This window comes from Gorilla gorilla, chromosome 12 (genome assembly GCF_029281585.2).
Source record: "Gorilla gorilla gorilla isolate KB3781 chromosome 12, NHGRI_mGorGor1-v2.1_pri, whole genome shotgun sequence".
Lineage (NCBI taxonomy): Eukaryota > Metazoa > Chordata > Mammalia > Primates > Hominidae > Gorilla > Gorilla gorilla.
Window position 1 is genome coordinate 49515569 of NC_073236.2, and position 19035 is coordinate 49534603.

Consider the following 19035-nt stretch of genomic DNA (forward strand, 5'->3'; position numbering starts at 1 on the left):
GATTCACTCTCTGCTACTGCCTCTTGGACCCTGCACACCTTGTAGAGGTCCATGAGAGTAACGTGCTGTGGTTCCCCCTCTCCCCACTCCTGCTCTGCACTTTGTCATTCACGTTCATCTCCCTCCTTGAGTGTCACCTCTCTCTGGCTCGTCACGGAGCCACGGCAAAGCGTCCTTTCCCAGGAACCCCTCCCCCTGGGAAGGTGAGCTCCTCGACGCCAGGGCCGTGTCGCGCACCTCGGGCCGGGTACCCAGGAGGCGCTCGGCGGCGAGCGGAATGGATGTGGAGGAGCGCTCGGCAGGGAGCGCTGCCGCCGTGGCCTTGGCCTCTGGGAGCGGCGCAGCCAGGGTTTTCTGTGTCAGCCAAGCCTGGAATGCGGGGGCGCCTCTGGACCCTCCTCTTGGGTCTGGGGGCTGCCTCGGGCATCCTCTACTCCTCTCCCACCTTCTGTCCTTCCCTATCTCCCACCCACACGTGTGGGGCTCCGGACCCGCGCAGCGGCCAGAGCCGTCTGCTGTGGACCTCCAGTCCACCCCTCCCCTTCACTTCTCTTTCCAGCTCCCTCCGGGTCTCTCAGCCCCCTCCCCTTCCTCTCCGCCCCCTTCCCCGCAGTCCGCCCAGCGGTGGCCTTCGGCCCGCCCCTTCTCTCCAACCCCCTCCCTTTCCCCTTTACGCCCCTCCTCCCCCTCGTCCTCCCGCCCCCTCCCACCCCAACCTGCTGGGCCCGCCGGGACTCGCCCCCATTCCCGCTCCTCTCCTCCAGCCCCGGTCGGCCTCGGCTCGGCCCCCGGCCCGCCTCTTCCAGCCCTCGGCACTTCCCGCCGGCCGCTTGGCTCCGCCACTCGGCACTCACTGCCGGGGCCGCCTGGACAGGGAGCTTCGCTGGCGCGCTTGGCCGGCGACAGGGCAGGTTCGGGACGTCCATCTGTCCATCTGTCCATCCGTCCGGAGAGAAATTACAGATCCGCAGCCCCGGGATGGGGCCGGCCCCGCTGCCGCTGCTGCTGGGCCTCTTCCTCCCCGCGCTCTGGAGTAGAGGTGAGTGCGCCCGGCTGGGGGTCAGGCCAGGGGGTGGGGGCTCCCAGGAGGAAGCAGGGGCCTCTGGGGAGGGAGCGCGTCCACAGGGGCGCGCCTGGCTGCTGGACAAGTTTGCAAACACCCTCCACCCACTGCGGTGCCAGAGAAGGGGGCGTAGGCGAACCTACCGTCCACTGACCGCGGCGCCTCAAGCGTCCCGAGGGTACCCAGCCTGGCTTGTGGGTGCGCATCGTGGTGAAGCCGGGTCGGGGTCGGCGTTGCAGCCTCCCCTCTTCACCGCAGAGGAGGAAATCGAGCTCGGCCGGGCGCGCTGCAAGTCCCGAAGTTCGTACGAGTGGAACGTAGGTAGCAGGTCTGGTCTGGAATGCGACGAGAACTTTCCACTAGAGTTGCATGGTGGGGCCCCGCTCTGGCCGGAGTTCCGGAGGCCACAGATCCGGTCTCCCGAGGGACCGGCGCGGGGCGAACGAATGGGCTTCGGGAGTCGGAGTCGCAGTCCGGGAGCCGCGATAGACTGAGGCCGAGCGACCGGCCGGGGGGGGACGGCAGTCCTGGCTGCTCCCAATGGGCCCTTACGGGCATTATTAGTATCCCTTTTTAGGGGCACCCAGAGAGTGTGGGAAAAGGGGAGCGTTTTCACTCCTGTTATGGCAGAACAGAAGTTACAGTGCTCGGCAACGTTTACGTTTATCTGGATGCAGCGAAGTGTTGTTACAGGCTTTTTTTTTTTTTTTTTTTTAAATTTGAGACCGAGTCTCGCTCTGTCGCCAGGCTGGAGTGCAGCGGCGCGATCTCGGCTTACTGCAGTCTCCGCCTCCCGGGTTCAAGCGATTCTCCTGCCTCAGCCTCCCGAGTAGCTGAGACTATAGACGCGCGCTACCACGTCCGGCCAATTTTTGTATTTTTAGTAGAGACGGGGTTTCACCATGTTGGCCAGGATGGTCTCGATCTCTTGACCTTGTGATCTGCTCTCCTTGGCCTCCCAAAGTTCTGGGATTACAGTCGTGAGCCACCGCGCCCGTCTTGTTCCAGGCATTTTAATACAAGATGCTGGACTGATACGTGGAGGCAAGGAAGGCCGGTTTCATTCTGCTTGAACAGCTTATTTGGGGAGTGAGTGATGAACAGATTTCAAGTTTGATCGCTGATGCACTTCTTGAGGAGGCTGGAATAAACTTACCAGGCTTTACCCAAAAGAAAAAGAAAGGGGAAAAATGCTAAATAAACACATTCCAAGTATTTTCTTTTAGCTAAAAGGTTTCTATTTCCATTCAGCATGTAGATTTTCTCTCTTTTGGTCGAGAATGCACTTGACTAGCCTTCACCTATTACAGTCAAAGATGTTTTTTAGGAATACCTGGAAAGCTCAGTTTATAGTCAAGTAAGTTACTTAAAAGTTTTTCCTTTGAGATTTTCCTTTGAAAGCTCATTTACTCAAATGAAAAATTCTTAAACAGTGCATCCACTTTTTGCACGTTAAATTACATAAGCAATTTATAATTTGGGGCAACATAGCAATTTGAAACAAACTTTAAGAGCCAGGCAAAGAACTAAAGCAGTTCTGTTCTCCACTGCCCCTCCCTCCACCAAACCTTCAAAAATTCCTCAGCATTTCTGCCAGCCCCATTTTTCATAATCTGCTGCAAATCTGTTATTTGTTGCTACTAGTGAGGACTGGCCGTGAATAGTCTTGGAGGTAGTGAATGTGGTGAGAACTATGGAGAAAGTAATGGGAACAATAGTTTTGTGTTAAATACTTAAAAATTGGAGTGCTTTTGTTTTTCTAAAATTTTAAAAGGCTGTAATAACAAATTTTTGTAGCCGACAATCAACTTTAATCAGACAATCATAAAAAGGCCTTTTAAAATCCACCCAGCTGGAAGAATGAAAAGTTTCACCAATTGTTCTTCTTGCACTTTTTGCTTTTGGTTTTGAACTTTACCTGTGAGATGTCTGACAGTTTTACATCTCACCTTGTGAAAAGCTTAAAGAATGGGATTCTCACTGGCAGAATTACAGCACAAAGGAGTGCTGTATGAAGAAATTAAACATGGAAATTAGACTCTTCATCTACTTTTAAGATTTTCTTATTACACATTGTGGGTCTGAGTGCTTTGCTGACCACACAGGGGAGACAGAGAGAGAGAGAGACAGTGAGAATATGTGTGTAGATTCTACACTGTAGAAGTATAGAAGAATGGGTAAATAAAATTTAAGCATCACTTTAACCCAGGAATTCCCCTCTGCCCCCCAACACACATACACACTACACGTCTCACAAAGACATGCACACACAGAACCGGAACTGCCAAACCAGGAGCATTTGAGGCTTTCCAGTCTTTCCTTTCTGCTCAGTCTCTGATGGGGGTGCCATTGAGCAGCAAAATGAGGCAAGCGGTGGCTCTCTGAAGGGCCAGGGAGAGGATGGAGCAAGATAAATATAAATGTGGATAAAAATGAACGCATTATGAGGACTTAGCTCATGACGAGGCTATGTGTGCAGCTAAACTCAACCCTTAGAGTAAATTAGGCTTTTAAGATTCTTTAATGTTAATATTTCTCTTCCAAACTGATATTGTAACATGTATTCCAGTATATTGTAAACATCTTCCCAGAGGGAACTTTTAAGTTGTTCTGTTGCTTGTGGGCTTTATTCCAAAGGCTTCAAATGCTTTTTGAAAGTACATGGTGCATATTTTAAAAATGAATACTTTTAGAAAATTATTCTGACCTATTAAAATGCTGAGTGGAATTGTTTTCTTTTCTTTTTTTTTTTTTTTTTTGGCAGGGTCTCATTCTGCCACCCAGGCTAGAGTGCAGTGGCACCATCACGGCTCACTGCAACCTCAACCTTCCAGGCTCAAGTGATCCTCCCACCTCAGCCTCCCAAGTAGCTATGACCACAGGCACATACCACCATGCCTGGCTAATTTTTTATTTTTTGTAGAGACAGGGTCTCACTATGTTGCCCAGGCTGGTCTTGAACTCCTGGGCTCAAGCGATCTTCCTACCTTAGCATCTCAAAGTGTGGGGATTATAGGCATGAGCCACCATGCACAGCTGAATACAATTTTAAAAAAATTAACAATAATTATGTTTTTTTGTTTTTGAGATAGAGTTTTGCTCTTGCTGTCCAGGCTAGAGTGCAGTGGCACAATCTCGGCTCACCGCAGCTTCCCACCTCCCCGGTTCAAGCAGTTCTCCTGCCTCAGCCTCCTGAGTAGCTGGGATTACAGGCATGCACCACCACGCCTGGCTAATTTTGTATTTTTGGTAGAGACAGGGTTTCTCCATGTTGGTTAGGTTGGTCTCGAACTCCCAACCTCAGGTGATCTGCCTGCCTTGGCCTCCCAAAGTGCTGGGATTACAGGCATGAGCCACCACACCCAGCCAATAATTATATTTTTAAATCTTAATTTTTGAAATAATTTCCAGATAATTGTAGGAGAAGGGTCAGTGAGTTACTGGTCAGCATTGGTCAAGAAGAGGTTCAATCTTTTTATGCCTGTGAATTGGGAACATGCTGCTGGGTAGAAAAACTGAGCTGGGACCTTGAACACACATGTGAAACAGTCGCTTTCCATATAATAGCCAGAATGAGATTTTGGAAACGAATCTGATTGTATTTTCCACTTGAAAATCTTCCAGTGGCTTCCTGTTCCCTACTAGAATTTGCAGAGACTCACAGCAAACCTCTTTGACCCATTTCCATTCACTTCCCTCTTGTTCCCACCACTCCAGCCACCTGTGTCTTCTTTCTAGGGCCTGAGCAGCCTTTGCAGTGACTGTTCCCTCTGGCTGGAACCTTTTCCCCAAGATCTCAGCATGCTGGCTTCTTCTCATCCTTTGGGTTTCAGTTCAGAGGTTCTCCTCGAGAAGCCTTCCCCCATAACCACCCCCTGCCAAAGTATCATACGCATACACCCCACTATCCCTTAAATTTAATTTCCTGATAATGCTTCTCACAACCTGATCAGTTCGTTCCTTCCTTCCTTCCTTTCTCCCTCCCTCCCTTCCTTTCTCCCTCCCTCCCTCTTTTTATTTCTTTATCGACAGAGTCTTGCAATGGCAAATTCTCCGCTCACTGCAACCTCCGCCTCCCAGGTTCAAGCAATTCTCCTGCCTCAGCCTCCCCAGTAGCTGGGATTACAGGCACCTGCCACCACAGCTGGCTAATTTTTGTATTTTTAGTAGAGACAGGGTTTCACCATGTTGGCCAGGCTGGTCTCGAACTCCTGACCTCAGGTGATCCGCCTACCTCGGCCTCCCAAAGTGCAGAGATTACAGGCGTGAGCTATGGCACCCAGCCTTACCTCTTTGTTTACTCCTTTTCCTCCACTGTCCCCCCACCACAAGGTAAGCTCCTGGTGGCAGGGCTGCTGTCTTTTTCACTGCTAACACAGCATGGAGCTCATACGGGTGCTCAGTGAGTATCAGAGCACAGCATGAAGGAACCAAGCCCCTGTATGTCTTACGAGGTGCTCTTCACCCTTCTCTTTTCCTACTGGCTTTTCCAGAAACAGAATTGCTGGAGCTCCCATGCCCTCACATTCGGGGCTTGGTTAATAGAAAACAATCTTTTATTTTGCTGTGATGCCAATGTGATTTCATTGCTGGAGGAGCTAGTCAATTAAAACCAGACAGATTTTTGGGCTGTATTAACCCCAAACATATTTTACATTGTCCTAACTATTCCAACTAGAAAAAAAATGTCAGAAGGTAATTTTTCATGTTAAACACAGTTCTAACAACTCCTTGCTAAGGGGCAGGTAGCCCTGGGTGCCTTGACTTTGGCCCTTGTCATTAGTTTAATCTTAACCCAAAGCACATGGCTCTGAATTGGTATGTTTCTCAGCAGGAGGTTAATTATTATAAAAACTGAAAGGGGGTTCACACTGTGTGAGGCACACTATGCCTCTGGGGACTGGAATGAAAGTGTTAACCGGGACTGGCTTCTGGGGCTTTGGGGGTGGTGATTAACTTTCAGAACCTCTGTTCCTTTTTGGGTACAGTGGGAGGCTCTTTTCATAGAATTGTTAGGAGGACGTAATGAGCTAATGGCAGATGATATGTGCTTAAAATATATTTGCCATTATTACCAATGGTTCTCCTCCATTCTTCTGAACTCAAGTTTGGGGGAAATGTTTTTCCTAAACATAAGGTGTTGGGAGGAGGGTTCTTTTCTTATTGAAGTGTATCCTGAATGGTCCACCCTCCATTGTTCAGAATGCTTTGGTGAAGGGGCCCTCCGATGTCGCCCTAGAGTGCCCAAGTCCTTTGCTGCAGCTCTTTAGGTTTTTGTTTCCTAGTAGTTTGAGCAAAACCCACCCAGGACCAAGCAGTTCTCCAGAGAAGCAGGGCCCGCCCTGACTGCCATTCCCCTCCTACCCCTGCCCCCATACCTTCCCTTATGGAGTTCAAACTTGACATAGTACAGGAATAGCTTCCTGTCATGTGCCTCTCAGGAAGGTATAAAAATGAAGTCCAGTTCCTGTTCAACTTTTCCCACATAACTCTTTTCCAAACTGGGTGTGGTTTATATTTTTTTATTTTTATTTTTTGTGTTTGTTTTGTTTTAGGGTTTTTGAGTGTGAACATCCAGAAAATTCTTTTTTTTTTTTGAGATGGAATCTTGCTCTGTCGCCCAGGCTGGAGTGCATGTGGCACGATCTCGGCTCACTGCAACCTCCGCCTCCTGGTTTCAAGCAATTCTCTGCCTCAGCCTCCCGAGTAGCTGGGATTACGGGTGCCCTCCACCAGACCCGGCTAATTTTTGTATTTTTAGTAGAGACGGGGTTTCACCGTGTTGGGCAGGCCGGTCTTGAACTCCTGACCTCGCGATCCACCCACCTCGGCCTCTCAAAGTGCTGGGATTACAGGAGTGAACCACCTCACCCAGCTCAGAAAATTCTTTTCCTTTTTACCACATCGAGCTAGGTTTTCCCAATGAGGTCAGTTGGCTGCAACATAGAGAAAATGAGGCTTTGGTTCTTAGAGTAGATTCCGTGTACAGGCGTGAGTATGTGTCCGCAGGTGGTCTTGTAGGAAATGCAAAGGGCCCCAGGTGCACTCCTGGCTTCTGGTACTTCCTGCTTAATGGCATGGGTGAGCCAACCCTCAGGTGCCCAGGAGGGAGCCCTGATTACTCTCCCTCTGGCACTCTGGGCATTGGCTAACCCGTGACCGGAGTTAAACCAGTTCCCTCTCTTTTCATTCTATGTCTCCCACTCCTGCCTCCAGCCGAAGTGCTAAAAATGCAGCCTGGCAGGGGCAGAGAATTCCATTAGGATCAGCAGGCCCCTTTTGGAGAACAAGGATACTAAGAATACCTGCCATCCTGGCACTTCCTCCCTCCTAGGCCTTAGTTTTCTCTGTCTGAACCATGGCTGTTGAACTGGGTGAAAGATTCTTAGCCACAGGAAGGGAGGGCCTAGATCTTCCCTAGTTTTGTGAGACTCTGCAGCTGGACAGCCATCCCTTCATGGGAGCTGCCACATTTTCACTCTCGGGGCCTCTGACAGGCACTAGGATCTAGGGACATGGCCGGCATGTGAAACTCTGGGCTGCTATGGCCAGGTCACCTCCTCAGGTCCTGGTGTTTCAGAGTGATAAAGAAGAAAGGGTGATTATGTCTCAAACATTTCATTGAGAAACCTACACTCAGTTCTTTTTTTTTTTTGACATGGAGGCTCACTCTGTCACCCAGGCTGGAGTGCAGTGGCGTGATCTCAGCTTACTGCAGCCTCCTGGGTTCAAGCGATTGAACCCAGGGTTCAACCTCCTGGGTTCAAGCAGTTCTTCTGTCTCAGCCTCCCGAGTAGCTGGGATTACAGGCACCCATTACCACACCCAGCTAATTTTTGTATTTTTTAGTAGAGACAACATTTCACAATGTTGGCCTGGCTGGTCTCGAACTCCTGGCCTCAGGTGATTGGCCCACCTCAGCCTCCCAAAGTGTTGGGATTATAGGCGTGAGCCACCGTGCCCAGCCAGAAACCTACACTCAATTCTAAAGCATTTTATTTCATCCTTCTTGGCTAGTTCTTCAATTATCAGTGCTTCTTTCACTCAATGGTAAATGGATTTTCCATGAGTCTTGGAGGTGGCAGGCAGGGAGAAGGGGCAGAGGGAAAGAGAAAGAGAGAACAGATGTTGGCTTTATGTTTGGAATAAAATTACACCAAAAGCTAAGAACATTTATATTTGTGCTTAGAGAAACCCCATTTCATTTCAGAAGCTCAATGCCTGGATTTTTTTGCCAGCACATTTTACACTTGTATGTTTCTCCTTGTACTCTGTGCCTTCCATGTATTTCTGTTGGTCCCTTGAAAACAAGATCCAATCATCACAGGGTTAGTGCTCTGCCCTAGGTCACTCCAGTAGGGGTCCATCCTCTGGATTTAGATCTCAGGTTGGCACTTATGCAAATGCTTTCTGACAGGTCCCTTTTTTTGTGTAATCTGCTTTTTCTTTGAGGATCTAGATACCTCAGCATTCAGGGACAGTAAACATCTTAGAACTTGCCTTAGCTGTGGTCTTGCCTCTCATTAGATACACAAAGGAAAGCCTTGTTTATTTTGGAGAAGGAATTGTTTTGTTATTTTAAGCCTTAGGGCCTTGTGGTTAGAGCTACCAATAGTAGATTGGCTTCATTATGGTTTTGAAAATGATCACTTTCGCAAGTAAGAACAGGCTGTCTTAGTGGAGAATATTAGAACAGAGACTCAAACTTAACTGAAAGTTGTTTTCTGTCACTGTGCCGCTTAGGGAATTCTCAGTGAGGTGATAAATATTCATGGACTTCCCAAGTGTTGTGTGTGCCTGGAGGCCAGTTTTTCACTTGTTCCAATTAATGTCAGGCTGCCTCCACACAGGAAGTGAAACCAGCCTTTAAGCCTTTTTACAATTCTGGCACATGATTTGAAGATTTGGTGATGAAAGCAATGTTCTTTGAAAGTTTTGGAGCAAATAAAAAAAAAGAAGCTTTTTAGATTCACTCTTAGTTTAAAAAATAACAACTTTGGGAGTTGAAAGATGTAAGTTCTCATCCTAGCTTTGAGAGGAACCTGCAGGGACAACTGGGGTACAGTGTGTCCTCCTTCTAAAACTCCACATCCTCACTTGTCACATGGGAAAGCAGATGGATGATTCTAGGCCCCTTTGGGGCAGAACACTGATTCCATCTAAAGGGGAGAGGTGGGAAGGGATACTTTCTCCCATGCAGTTTGGGACACAGAGCCTCAGCCTGAGTTTGACCCTCAGCCCTGTGCGTGACTCTGAGTGTGAACTTTCTTAGGCATCAGCCCAGAAATGGAGATGGAGGCTGTGTGAAGAGTTTCATTAAAAATGAGTGATGCAGCCAGGTGTGGTGGCTCACGCCTGTAATCCCAGCACTTTGGGAGGTCAAGGTGGGTGGATCACCTGAGGTCAGGAGTTTGAGACCAGCCTGACCAACATGGTAAAACCCTGTCTCTACTAAATACAAAAAATTAGCCAGGCGTGGTGGCGCATGCCTGTAATCCCAGCAACTTGGGAGGCTGAGGCAGAAGAATCACTTGAACCCAGGAGGTGGAGGTTGCAATGAGCCGAGATTGTGCCACTGCGCTCCAGCCTGGGCAATAACAGTAAAACTCTGTATCAAAAAAAAAGAGTGATGCTAGTGGGTTCTTTGCTGTTGACAGTTGCCATTCCCTGCCACCTGGGCTGTCTGTTCCTCCAGTAAGTACCCCCTCCAACTCTGGGGCAATAGAATAGTCTGGAAACATGGAGGTATATTTCTGAGAATATTGGATCTCCCCAAACACATATGACCTCTTCCTGCTAAATCTTCTGAGAGACAGAGGGATGGACTAAGCTTTTTCCGGGGTGGATGGAGTGGGGCATATCCCCCCCGAGGGGGAACAGCAGAATCTTCAGGATCAGGGAGAATGATGTCGTTTTCAAAAGTTTATTCATTCAATATTATTATGTCATTTTATAATTGGAAATTTAAAAAATATTTTGTGATATAAACTGTAGAATGCAACGCTCTTAAATATTCTGGCTGGGAAGATAAGGATAAAGACAATGATTCATGACAGGGGTTCTCAAGAAGAGGTATGCTTCAGAAGTACCTAGGAAGCATTTTCACAAGGTAGAAGCTCAGGTTCCCAGGACCCGTGGACTCAATCTTTGGGGCTGTGGCCCTGCCTTGTGTATGTCCAAGCCATTCTGTGCCACCTCTTTCATTATACTCCACTGATGCAGTATATCTGATGTCTGATTCTTGGGCAGTGGTGGGGAGCCTCTCTCTATTACCCCATCCCAGGAGGGGTATGTATCAGAACCTGGCCACTGAGGGTAGGAGTAAGCTAATTATGCTTATCCAAGGGAGGTGGCAATTCCTAGATAAAGTGAGAATGTTGAGCTGGATGATTCATTAAGCCAAGTGCCCTTAGGATTTTAGGACCTGTTGGTGGAAAGAGATACAGCTAATCAGGTGGGCCAACCAGTAAATAGTAAGGCCTTTCCCTTTTTACCATTATATTTTTTCCTCTCACCTACTCTTTATACTCACATCTTATTATAAAATATTTAGGATACACAAAAGGATATAACAGGTAATAAAACTCACCTGTGTACTCACTACTTGACGTAAGAAGTCAGACATTAGCACTACAGTGGAAGTCCCCAGTCGTTCCTCTCTCCAGTGTCATCCCCTCACTCCCACCCAGAGAAAACCATTATCCCACATTGGGTGTTTCAATTCCCATGCATGTCTTTATCCTTTGACCATGATTGACATGATTATGTTGGTAACACTCTATAGTGTTGTTCTGCACCATGTCATTTGGGGTTTACATTTGATTGCATATGACAGAAAACCTTACTTCAGTGGTGTAACCAAAAGGGGAGTATTTTTCTCATACAACAAGCAGTCTGACAGCAACCAGGTTGGGATTAGACAGTGGCTCGCTCCATGATAAAGTCAATGACCTGGCTCTTGGCTCTGACATCTATAGTGTATGCTTTTAGAACACATTGTTCCTTAAATGGCTGCTGTGCTTCTGGGCATTTCATTTGCATTCCAGGCAGAAAAAAGCAGAAGGGAAAAGGACAAAAAGTCTCATACCAGCTGAGTCTGTCCTTTTTATCAAGAAGGTGACTGGAACATCTCAACAGCAAAAAACAAGCAATCCGATTAAAGAATGAACAAGTGATCTAAACATATTTCTCAAAAGAAGAAATACAAATGGCTAACAAATAAATATATGAAAAAATGCTTAACATCACTAATCATCAGGGAGATGTAAACCAAAATTACAACCGGGTTTCATTTCATTGCATTTAGGATGGCTATGTCAAAAAGGCAAAAAATAACAAATGCTGGCAAAGGTGCAGAGAAAAGGGAACTCATACACTACTGGTGGGGATTTAAACTATCACAGCCACTATTGTGGCAGGCCAGGTCTCACTAACGCAGGCCTCTGTAACAACTGTTTCAGCACTGAGTGGTTAAGTTAAATATTAAAAGCTAATAGAGCCGGTGCCCTCATACAAAGGCTGGAATGTAATGAAAGCCCACCAGAAGTTTTGCCCAGGCCTTTCCTGGGCCTTGAATCATGACAAGATAACAAAGGAATTCTTAACAGGCCCCATTTAGGATTAAACAAGTTTTACTGGGGATCTTAAGAAATTCCCCAGACCTCCACAAACAAGTTTATTGGGGGTCTGAAGGAACTCCTCAAACCTCCATGATTTAGCGGGAGACAAGATAATAAGGATAATCACCCCAGCACCTGGATTCACTTAGATTAAGTACATTTACTGAGGCTCCAGAAGAAGGTCCTCAGGACTCAGATCTTAGTTATAGATTAGAAGAAGTTAATCACTTATGTCTTTAAATGAATGCACACTTACATGTAGACATATAGCTTAGAAGGTATATAATCCCTGGAAAACGTAATTTTGAGTTGATGTGGTGATGTTTTCCAGGCCTTCTCCCTGTACCCAGGGAGAAAGAAACTCCCTTCTTTCCCAGTTCATCTGCATCTCATTATTGGGCATGAGAATAAGCAGCCCAACCCTCAGGTTGGTCCAGGAACACTATGAAGAATGGTATGGAGGTTCCTCAAAAAACTACAGATGGAACTACCATATGATCCTGTAATTGCACTACTGGTCATTTATCCAAAAGAAAGGATATCAGTATATCAAAAAGACATCTGCACCCTCATGTTTAATACTATTCACAACAGCCAAGCTAAGGAATCAGTCTAGGTGTCCATCAATGGATGAATGGATAAAGAAAATGTGGTATAAGCTTTGGCAACATGGCAAGACCTGGTCTCTACTAGAAATAAAAAAATTAGCTAGACATGGTGGTGCATGCCTATGGTCATAGCTGCTCAGCAGGCTGAGGTGGGAGGACTCCTTGAGCCCAGGAGTTTGAGACTGTACTGAGCTATGATTGCCTTACTGCACTCCAGCCTGGGCAACAGAGTGAGACCCTGTCTCTGTTTTGTTTTGTTTTGTTTTTGTTTTTGTTTTTTTTTTGAGACAAAGTCTCGCTCTTCTCCCCCAGGCTGGAGTGCAATGGCATGATCTCAGCTCACTGCAACTTCTGCCTCCCGGGTTCAAGTGATTCTCCTCCCTTGGCACCCTGAGCAGCTGGGATTACAGGCGCCTGCCACCACGCCTGGCTAATTTTTATATTTTTATTTGAGATGGGGTTTCACCATGTTGGCCAGGCTGATCTCGAACTCCTGACCTCAGGTGATCCACCCGCCTTGGCCTCCCAAAGTTCTGGAATTACAGGCATGAGCCACCTCACCCGGCCGACCCTGTAACTTAAAAAAAAAGTGTGTGTGTGTTTGTGTATATATATATATATATATATATATATACACACACACAAATGGAATACTATTAAATATTTAGCCATAAAGTAATGAAATCCTGTCATTGGTAGCAACATGGATGGAACTGGAAGACATTTGGTTAATTAAAACAAGCCAGAAACAAAGTTAAACACCACATGTCCTCACTCATAGGTGGAAGCTAAACAAAAAAGTCGATTTTGTAGAAGTAAAAAGTAGAACAAAGGATACTAGGGCCTGGAAAGGATAGGAGGAAGGGGAGGATAGGAAGAGATTTGTTAAAGAATTCAAAATTACAGCAAGATAGGAGGGATAAGTTTAGTGTTCCGTAGCACTGTAGGATTACTATAGTTAACAGTAATGTGTAATGTGCTCCATAGATATGTACAATTATGTTAATTAAAGCAGCTTTTAAAAAAGAAGGTGATAACTTGATACGAAGCCCTATGCTATGGACTTCAGCTAACCTTTCTCTGATTAGTCCAAGCTGCCAGGAAGAGTGGCAAGTCAAGTGTGCTAGCTGGGCAAGTTGCCACCCTGAATGAGATTGGGTCCCCTTTGTGGAAACAAGGGGAAATGGGTGCTGAGCAGGACACTAGCAGCAGCTTACCACATACATGTTATAAAATTTCATATAAATAGTATGCTTTCTTCTTCAGCTTGCTTTTTCACTGTTTGTGAAGTTTGCTAAATTCATCTGAGTTGAAAAGTGTAACCTTTGTTCATTTATCTTCATAGACAAATATGTAAATATACCATAGTTTTATTTATCCAATCTCCTCCTTTTGTTTTTTTGTTTTCTTTCTTTTTATTGAGACAGAGTCTCGCTCTGTTGCCCAGGCTGGAGTGCAATGGCGCTATCTCAGCTCACTGCAACCTCCGCCTCCTGGGTTCAAGTGATTCTCCTGCCTCAGTCTCCCGAGTAGTTGGGATTACAGGTGCACACCACCATGCCCAGCTAATTTTTGTATTTTTAGTAAAGATGGGATTTCACCATGTTGGCCAGGCTGGTCTTGAACTCCTGACCTCCAGTGATCTGCCCGTCTCAGCCTCCCAAGTGCTGGGATTACAGGCATGAGCCATAGCGCCCAGCCTTTTTTTTTTTTTTTTTTGAGTTGGCTGTTGCCCAGGCTGAAATGCAGTGGTGCCATCATAGCTCACTGGAGCCTAAACTCCTGGGATCAAGTGATCCTCCCACCTCAGCCTCTTGAGTAGCTAGGACTACAGGTGCATGCCAACACAGCCAGCTGTTTTTTAACTTTTTTGTAGAGATGAGGTTTTGCCACATTGTCGAGGCTGGTCTCTAACTCCTGGGGTCAAGTGATCCTCCTGCCTCGGCCTGCCAAAGTGTTGGGATTACAGACATGAGCCACTGTGCCTGGCTTCCAATCGCTTTATTTATTTATTTATTTATTTATTTATTTATTTATTTATTTATTTATGACGGAGTCTCACGCTGTCACCCCGGCTGGAGTGCAGTGGCGCGATCTCGGTTCACTGCAACCTCCACCTTCCAGGTTCAAGTGATTCTCCTGCCTCAGCCTACCAAGTAGCTAGGATTACAGGTGCCCACCACCATGCCCAGCTAATTTTTTTTTTTTGTATTTTTAGTAGAGATGGGGTTTCACCATGCTGGCCAGGCCAGTCTTGAATTCCTGACCTCATGATTTGCCCACCTCGGTCTCCCAAAGTGCTGGAATTACAGGCATGAGCCACTGCACCCGGCCCCAATTGCCTCTTAATGGGCATTTAGGTTTTCCTGAATTTTTCTATTACAAACAACGTTGCCATGAACATTATTCTTTTCTATTGTGAGGTTTCCTTTGCCATAATTAAATGTGCAGATTTTAAGTGTGGAGTCTGATGAGTTTTAATAAATATAGGTATCAAAACCCCTATCCAAGTTGAGAGCCCTTAACTTTCTTACATGTCTCCCTATGGACATGTGTGAGTCTAGGAGTGGAAATACTGAGTTGTAGGTTATATGCAATTTCAGCCCCATTATATGTTGCCAGTCCTGCACATCTTATAGGCAGGTTATTGCCATGGGAGATCTGGACTAAGATATTTCTTCCCAAGAGTACTCTAAACAGATCTGAGAATACTCCTCAGGGCAGGTTGCAACTAGATTGTGAAGTGAGTGATGCAACTGGCTCTTTCGCCACTCATGCTTATCATTCAGTGCCCCATCCTCACCCTTGGCTGTCACACACTGGAGCCTTCCCTCAGTTCAACCCTCAGAACCACCTGCAACCCAGGGCTCAGTAGCTGGGGCTTGTATGTGGACTGCAAGGTTAGGGTAGGGGATGGCTGTGAGAAGCCCTCTTCATTCCTTCCTAGCCATGGAGAGCTGGGCAAGTCATTTAGCACCTGTGAACCTCAGGATCCTTGTCTATGAACTGGGGACAATTCCAGTGATACACCCTTCACAGGATTAGAGAAGACTGTCTAGGTAAAAGGCCTGGCGAAAGGTGAAAAAGTTTCTGTGTGGGTTGATACAGGTACTGGGTCCTTTGCTTTTTACCCAGTAGAAGATATTGAACATAGATTTGTAACATTGCTTAAAGGACCTCTATGCCAGGAATCAAGGACAAAGGCCAAATATATACTTTGAAATTATACTACAATCTGTATATCAATTTGGGGAGAATTGATATTTTTTCTAGGTTGAGATTTCCAATTTATGAACACAGTATATCTCTCCATTTAGTTATATCTTCTTGTATTTCTTTCATCAGTGTTTTGTTGTTTTTAGCAGATGAGTTCTGTATGTGCTTCGTTAGATTTATACCTAAGTATTTCACCATTTGGAGTGATTGTAAATGGTATTGTATTTTTAATTTCAGTGTCTATGTGTTTATTGCTTAATATGTAGAAATACAATAATTTGTATCTTGCAACCTTGATAAAATAACTTATTTGTTCCAAGGAGACTTTTTTATAGATTCCTTGGAATTTTCTTTTTTTTCTTTTTCTTTTTTTGAGATGGAGTCTCACTCTGTCACCCAGGTTGGAGTACAGTGGTGCAATCTCGGCTCACTGCAACCTCCGCCTCCAGGGCTTAAGTGATTCTTGTGCCTCAGCCTCTGGAGTAGCTGGGATTACAGGCGCATGCCACCACCATGCCTGGCTAATTTTTTTGTATTTTTGATAGAGGTGGGGTTTCACCATTTTTGCCAGGCTGGTGTTGAACTCCTGACTTCAGGTGATCCACCCACCTCAGCCTCCCAAAGTGCTAGGATTACAGGCACGAGCCACTGTGCCTAGCCTTCCTTGGAATTTTCTATGAAGATAATCATATCTGCAAATAGCAATCCTTTTATTTTCTTCTTTTCTGATCTTTTCTTTCTGATGTGTTTTATTTCTTTTACTTGCTTTATTGCATTGGCTACAACTTTTCAGCACGGTGTTGAATAAGAATGGGGAAAGCAGATATCCTTGCCTTGTTCCCATCCATTTTTCTTTTCAGATCTTTATTAAGTTGAGGATGTGCCCCTCTTTTCTTTCCTTCTTTCTTTCTTTCTTTCTTTTTTTTTTTTTTTTTTGAGATGGAGTCTCCTCTGTCACCCAGGCTGGAGTGCAGTGGCACGATCTTGGCTCACTGCAACCTCTGCCTCCCAGGTTCAAGTGATTCTCCTGTCTCAGCCCCCAGGTAGCCAGGACTACAGGTGTGCACCACCACGCCTGGCTAATTTTTGTATTTTTGTTCGTTTGTTTGAGACAGAGTCTTGCTCTGTGGCCCAGGCTGGAGTGCAATGGCCCAATCACGGCTCACGGCAAGCTCTGCCTCCCGGGTTCATGCCATTCTCCTGCCTCAGCCTCCCGAGTAGCTGGGACTGCAGGTGTGAGCCACTGCGCCCGGCCTAATTTTTGTATTTTTAGTAGAGATGGGGTTTCACCATGTTGGCCATGCTGGTCTTGAACTCCTGACCTCAGGTGATCTACCTGCCTTGGCCTCCCAAAATGCTGGGATTACAGGCATGAGCCACCATGTCTGACTTCTTCCTAATTTTCTTAGAGGGTTTTTTTCCCCCATGAGCGAATATTGAATTTTGTTAAATGATCATGTGGTTTTTATTTTTTTAGTCTGTTAGTATGCTGGATGACATTGTCTGATTTTCAAATACTGAACTAGCTTTCTATCCATGGCATAAATTCCACTTGATTGTGGTATATAATTATTTTTATATATTGGTGAGTTCTATTTGTTGATATTTTGTTAATAATTTTTTTGCGTTTATATTCATGAAGAATGTTGATCTGTTTTTTCTATATTGTTTTTGTCTGGTTTTGGTATCAGAGCAATACTAGCTTCATAAAATATATTGGGAAGTTCCACCCTCTCTTCTAATTTCTGAAGGAGATTATGTGGAATTGGTGTTAATTCTTCTTTAAGCATTTGGCATAATTCTCCAATGAAACCATCTGGGCCTGGAGATTTGTTTTTCGGTAGTTTAAAAAATTATGAATTCAATTTCCTTAATAGTTATAGCCTGATTCAAATTATCTATTTCATGTGGGTTACGTTGTGATAGTTTATGTTTTTTGAAGATTTAATTCACTTCCTCTATGCTACCAAATTCATGTGTGGTTATTTCTACTATTCACTTATCCTTTTGATGTCTGCAGAGTCTATGGTGATTTCCCCTGTTTTATTCCTGATATTAACAATTTGTCTTCTCATTTTTTTCTTTGTTGGTCTTGTTAAAGGTTTGTTAATTTTATTGGTCTTTTCAAAGAATTTGTTGTTTGTTTCATTGATTCTGTGTTGCTTTTTTTTTCATTTTCTTTTTTTATCTATTATTTTCTTCTTTCTGCTTGTTTTGGGTTTATTTTGCTCTTTCCCTGTGTTCTAAACTTAAATGATGGATTTGAGACTTTTCCTCTGTTTTAATACTATAAATTTTCCCCAGCACTGCTTTAGCTGTATCCCACAAATTTTGACATGTTGCGTTTTTATTTTCATTTAGTTCAACGTATTTTTTAAAATGTTTTTCTTGACACTTTTCTTTGACCCATGGACTATTTAGAAGTTTAGTTTGCGGCTGGGTGTGGTGGCTCACACCTGTAATTCCAGCACTTTGGGAGGCTGAGGCGGGTGGATCACCTGAGGTCAGGAGTTCGAGACCAGTCTGACCAACATGGTGAAACCCCATCTCTACTAAATACAAAAAATTAGCCAGGCTTGGTGGCACATGCCTGTAATCCCAGCTATTTGGGAAGCTGAGGCAGGAGAATCACTTGAACCCGGGAGGCAGAGGTTGTAGTAAGCTGAGATTGCACTATTGTACTCTAGCCTGGGCAACAAGAGCAAAAACTCCATCTCCAAAATAAATAAATAAATAAGTTTAGTTTGCAAGTGTTGAGAATTTCTATTGTGTTTCTGTTATTAATATCTGGTTATTTCCATTGCAATTAGAGAACATAAACTATATGATTTCAGTTATTTTTAATTTGTTGAGGTTTGCTTTATATCATTGATCTTCGAAAGAATGTGTATTCTATTGTTGGGAAGAGTGTTCTATAAATATAGATTATATTTTTTTCTTTTCTTTATTTTTTTGAAACAGGGTCTCATTCTGTCACCCAGGCTGGAGTGCAGTGGCACTCTGATGGCACCATCTTGGCTCACTGCAAGCTCCGCCTCCCAGGTTCAAGCAATTCCGCCCACCTTGGCCTCCCAAAGTGCTGGGATTACAGGCGAGAGCCACCGCACCTGGCCCTTCAAGTTCTCTTTTAGCCTTGCTTTCTTTCTCCTCTCCTTTCAGGACTTCAGTAATATGGATTTTAGATCTTTAATAGTAGTCCCAGAGACTCTATTCATTTTTTTCAGTCTCTTCTCATGGTCAAATTGAATACTTTTCTATTGTTTTGTTTTTAGTATACCGATTCTTTCTTTTGTTCCCCTTTCATTTTACTGTTGAACTTATCCATCGAGTTTTTAAATTTTTGGTTATTGTATTTTTTTAGTTCTAAAATTTCCTTTTGATTTTTAAAAAAATCTTCTATTTCTTTACTGAGACTTTGTATTTCTTTGCTGTGGCTTTCTGTTTTTTCATGTTTCAAGCATGTTCATAATTGTTCATTTAAATATTTTTATGATTGCTTCTTTAAAAGATTTTTCAGAAGATTTGTCAT

General features: G+C 44.9%; 1 protein-coding gene across 2 annotated transcripts in view; it reads left to right on the forward strand.

The window, feature by feature from the left end:
* The first annotated feature begins 332 nt into the window (after window positions 1-332).
* The window catches only part of MERTK (MER proto-oncogene, tyrosine kinase), a 133567-nt gene continuing 114864 nt past the window's right edge, over window positions 333-19035 (forward strand). Inside the window, exon 1 of one of the 2 annotated variants that reach the window (XM_031008269.3) lies at window positions 333-1039. In XM_031008269.3, the coding sequence (XP_030864129.1) occupies window positions 979-1039 (61 nt within the window). In that variant the 5' untranslated portion in view covers window positions 333-978. Of the gene's footprint in view, window positions 1040-1307; window positions 1381-19035 lie in introns of those variants that run through there. The other variant, XM_055378291.2, reaches the window with a different exon arrangement.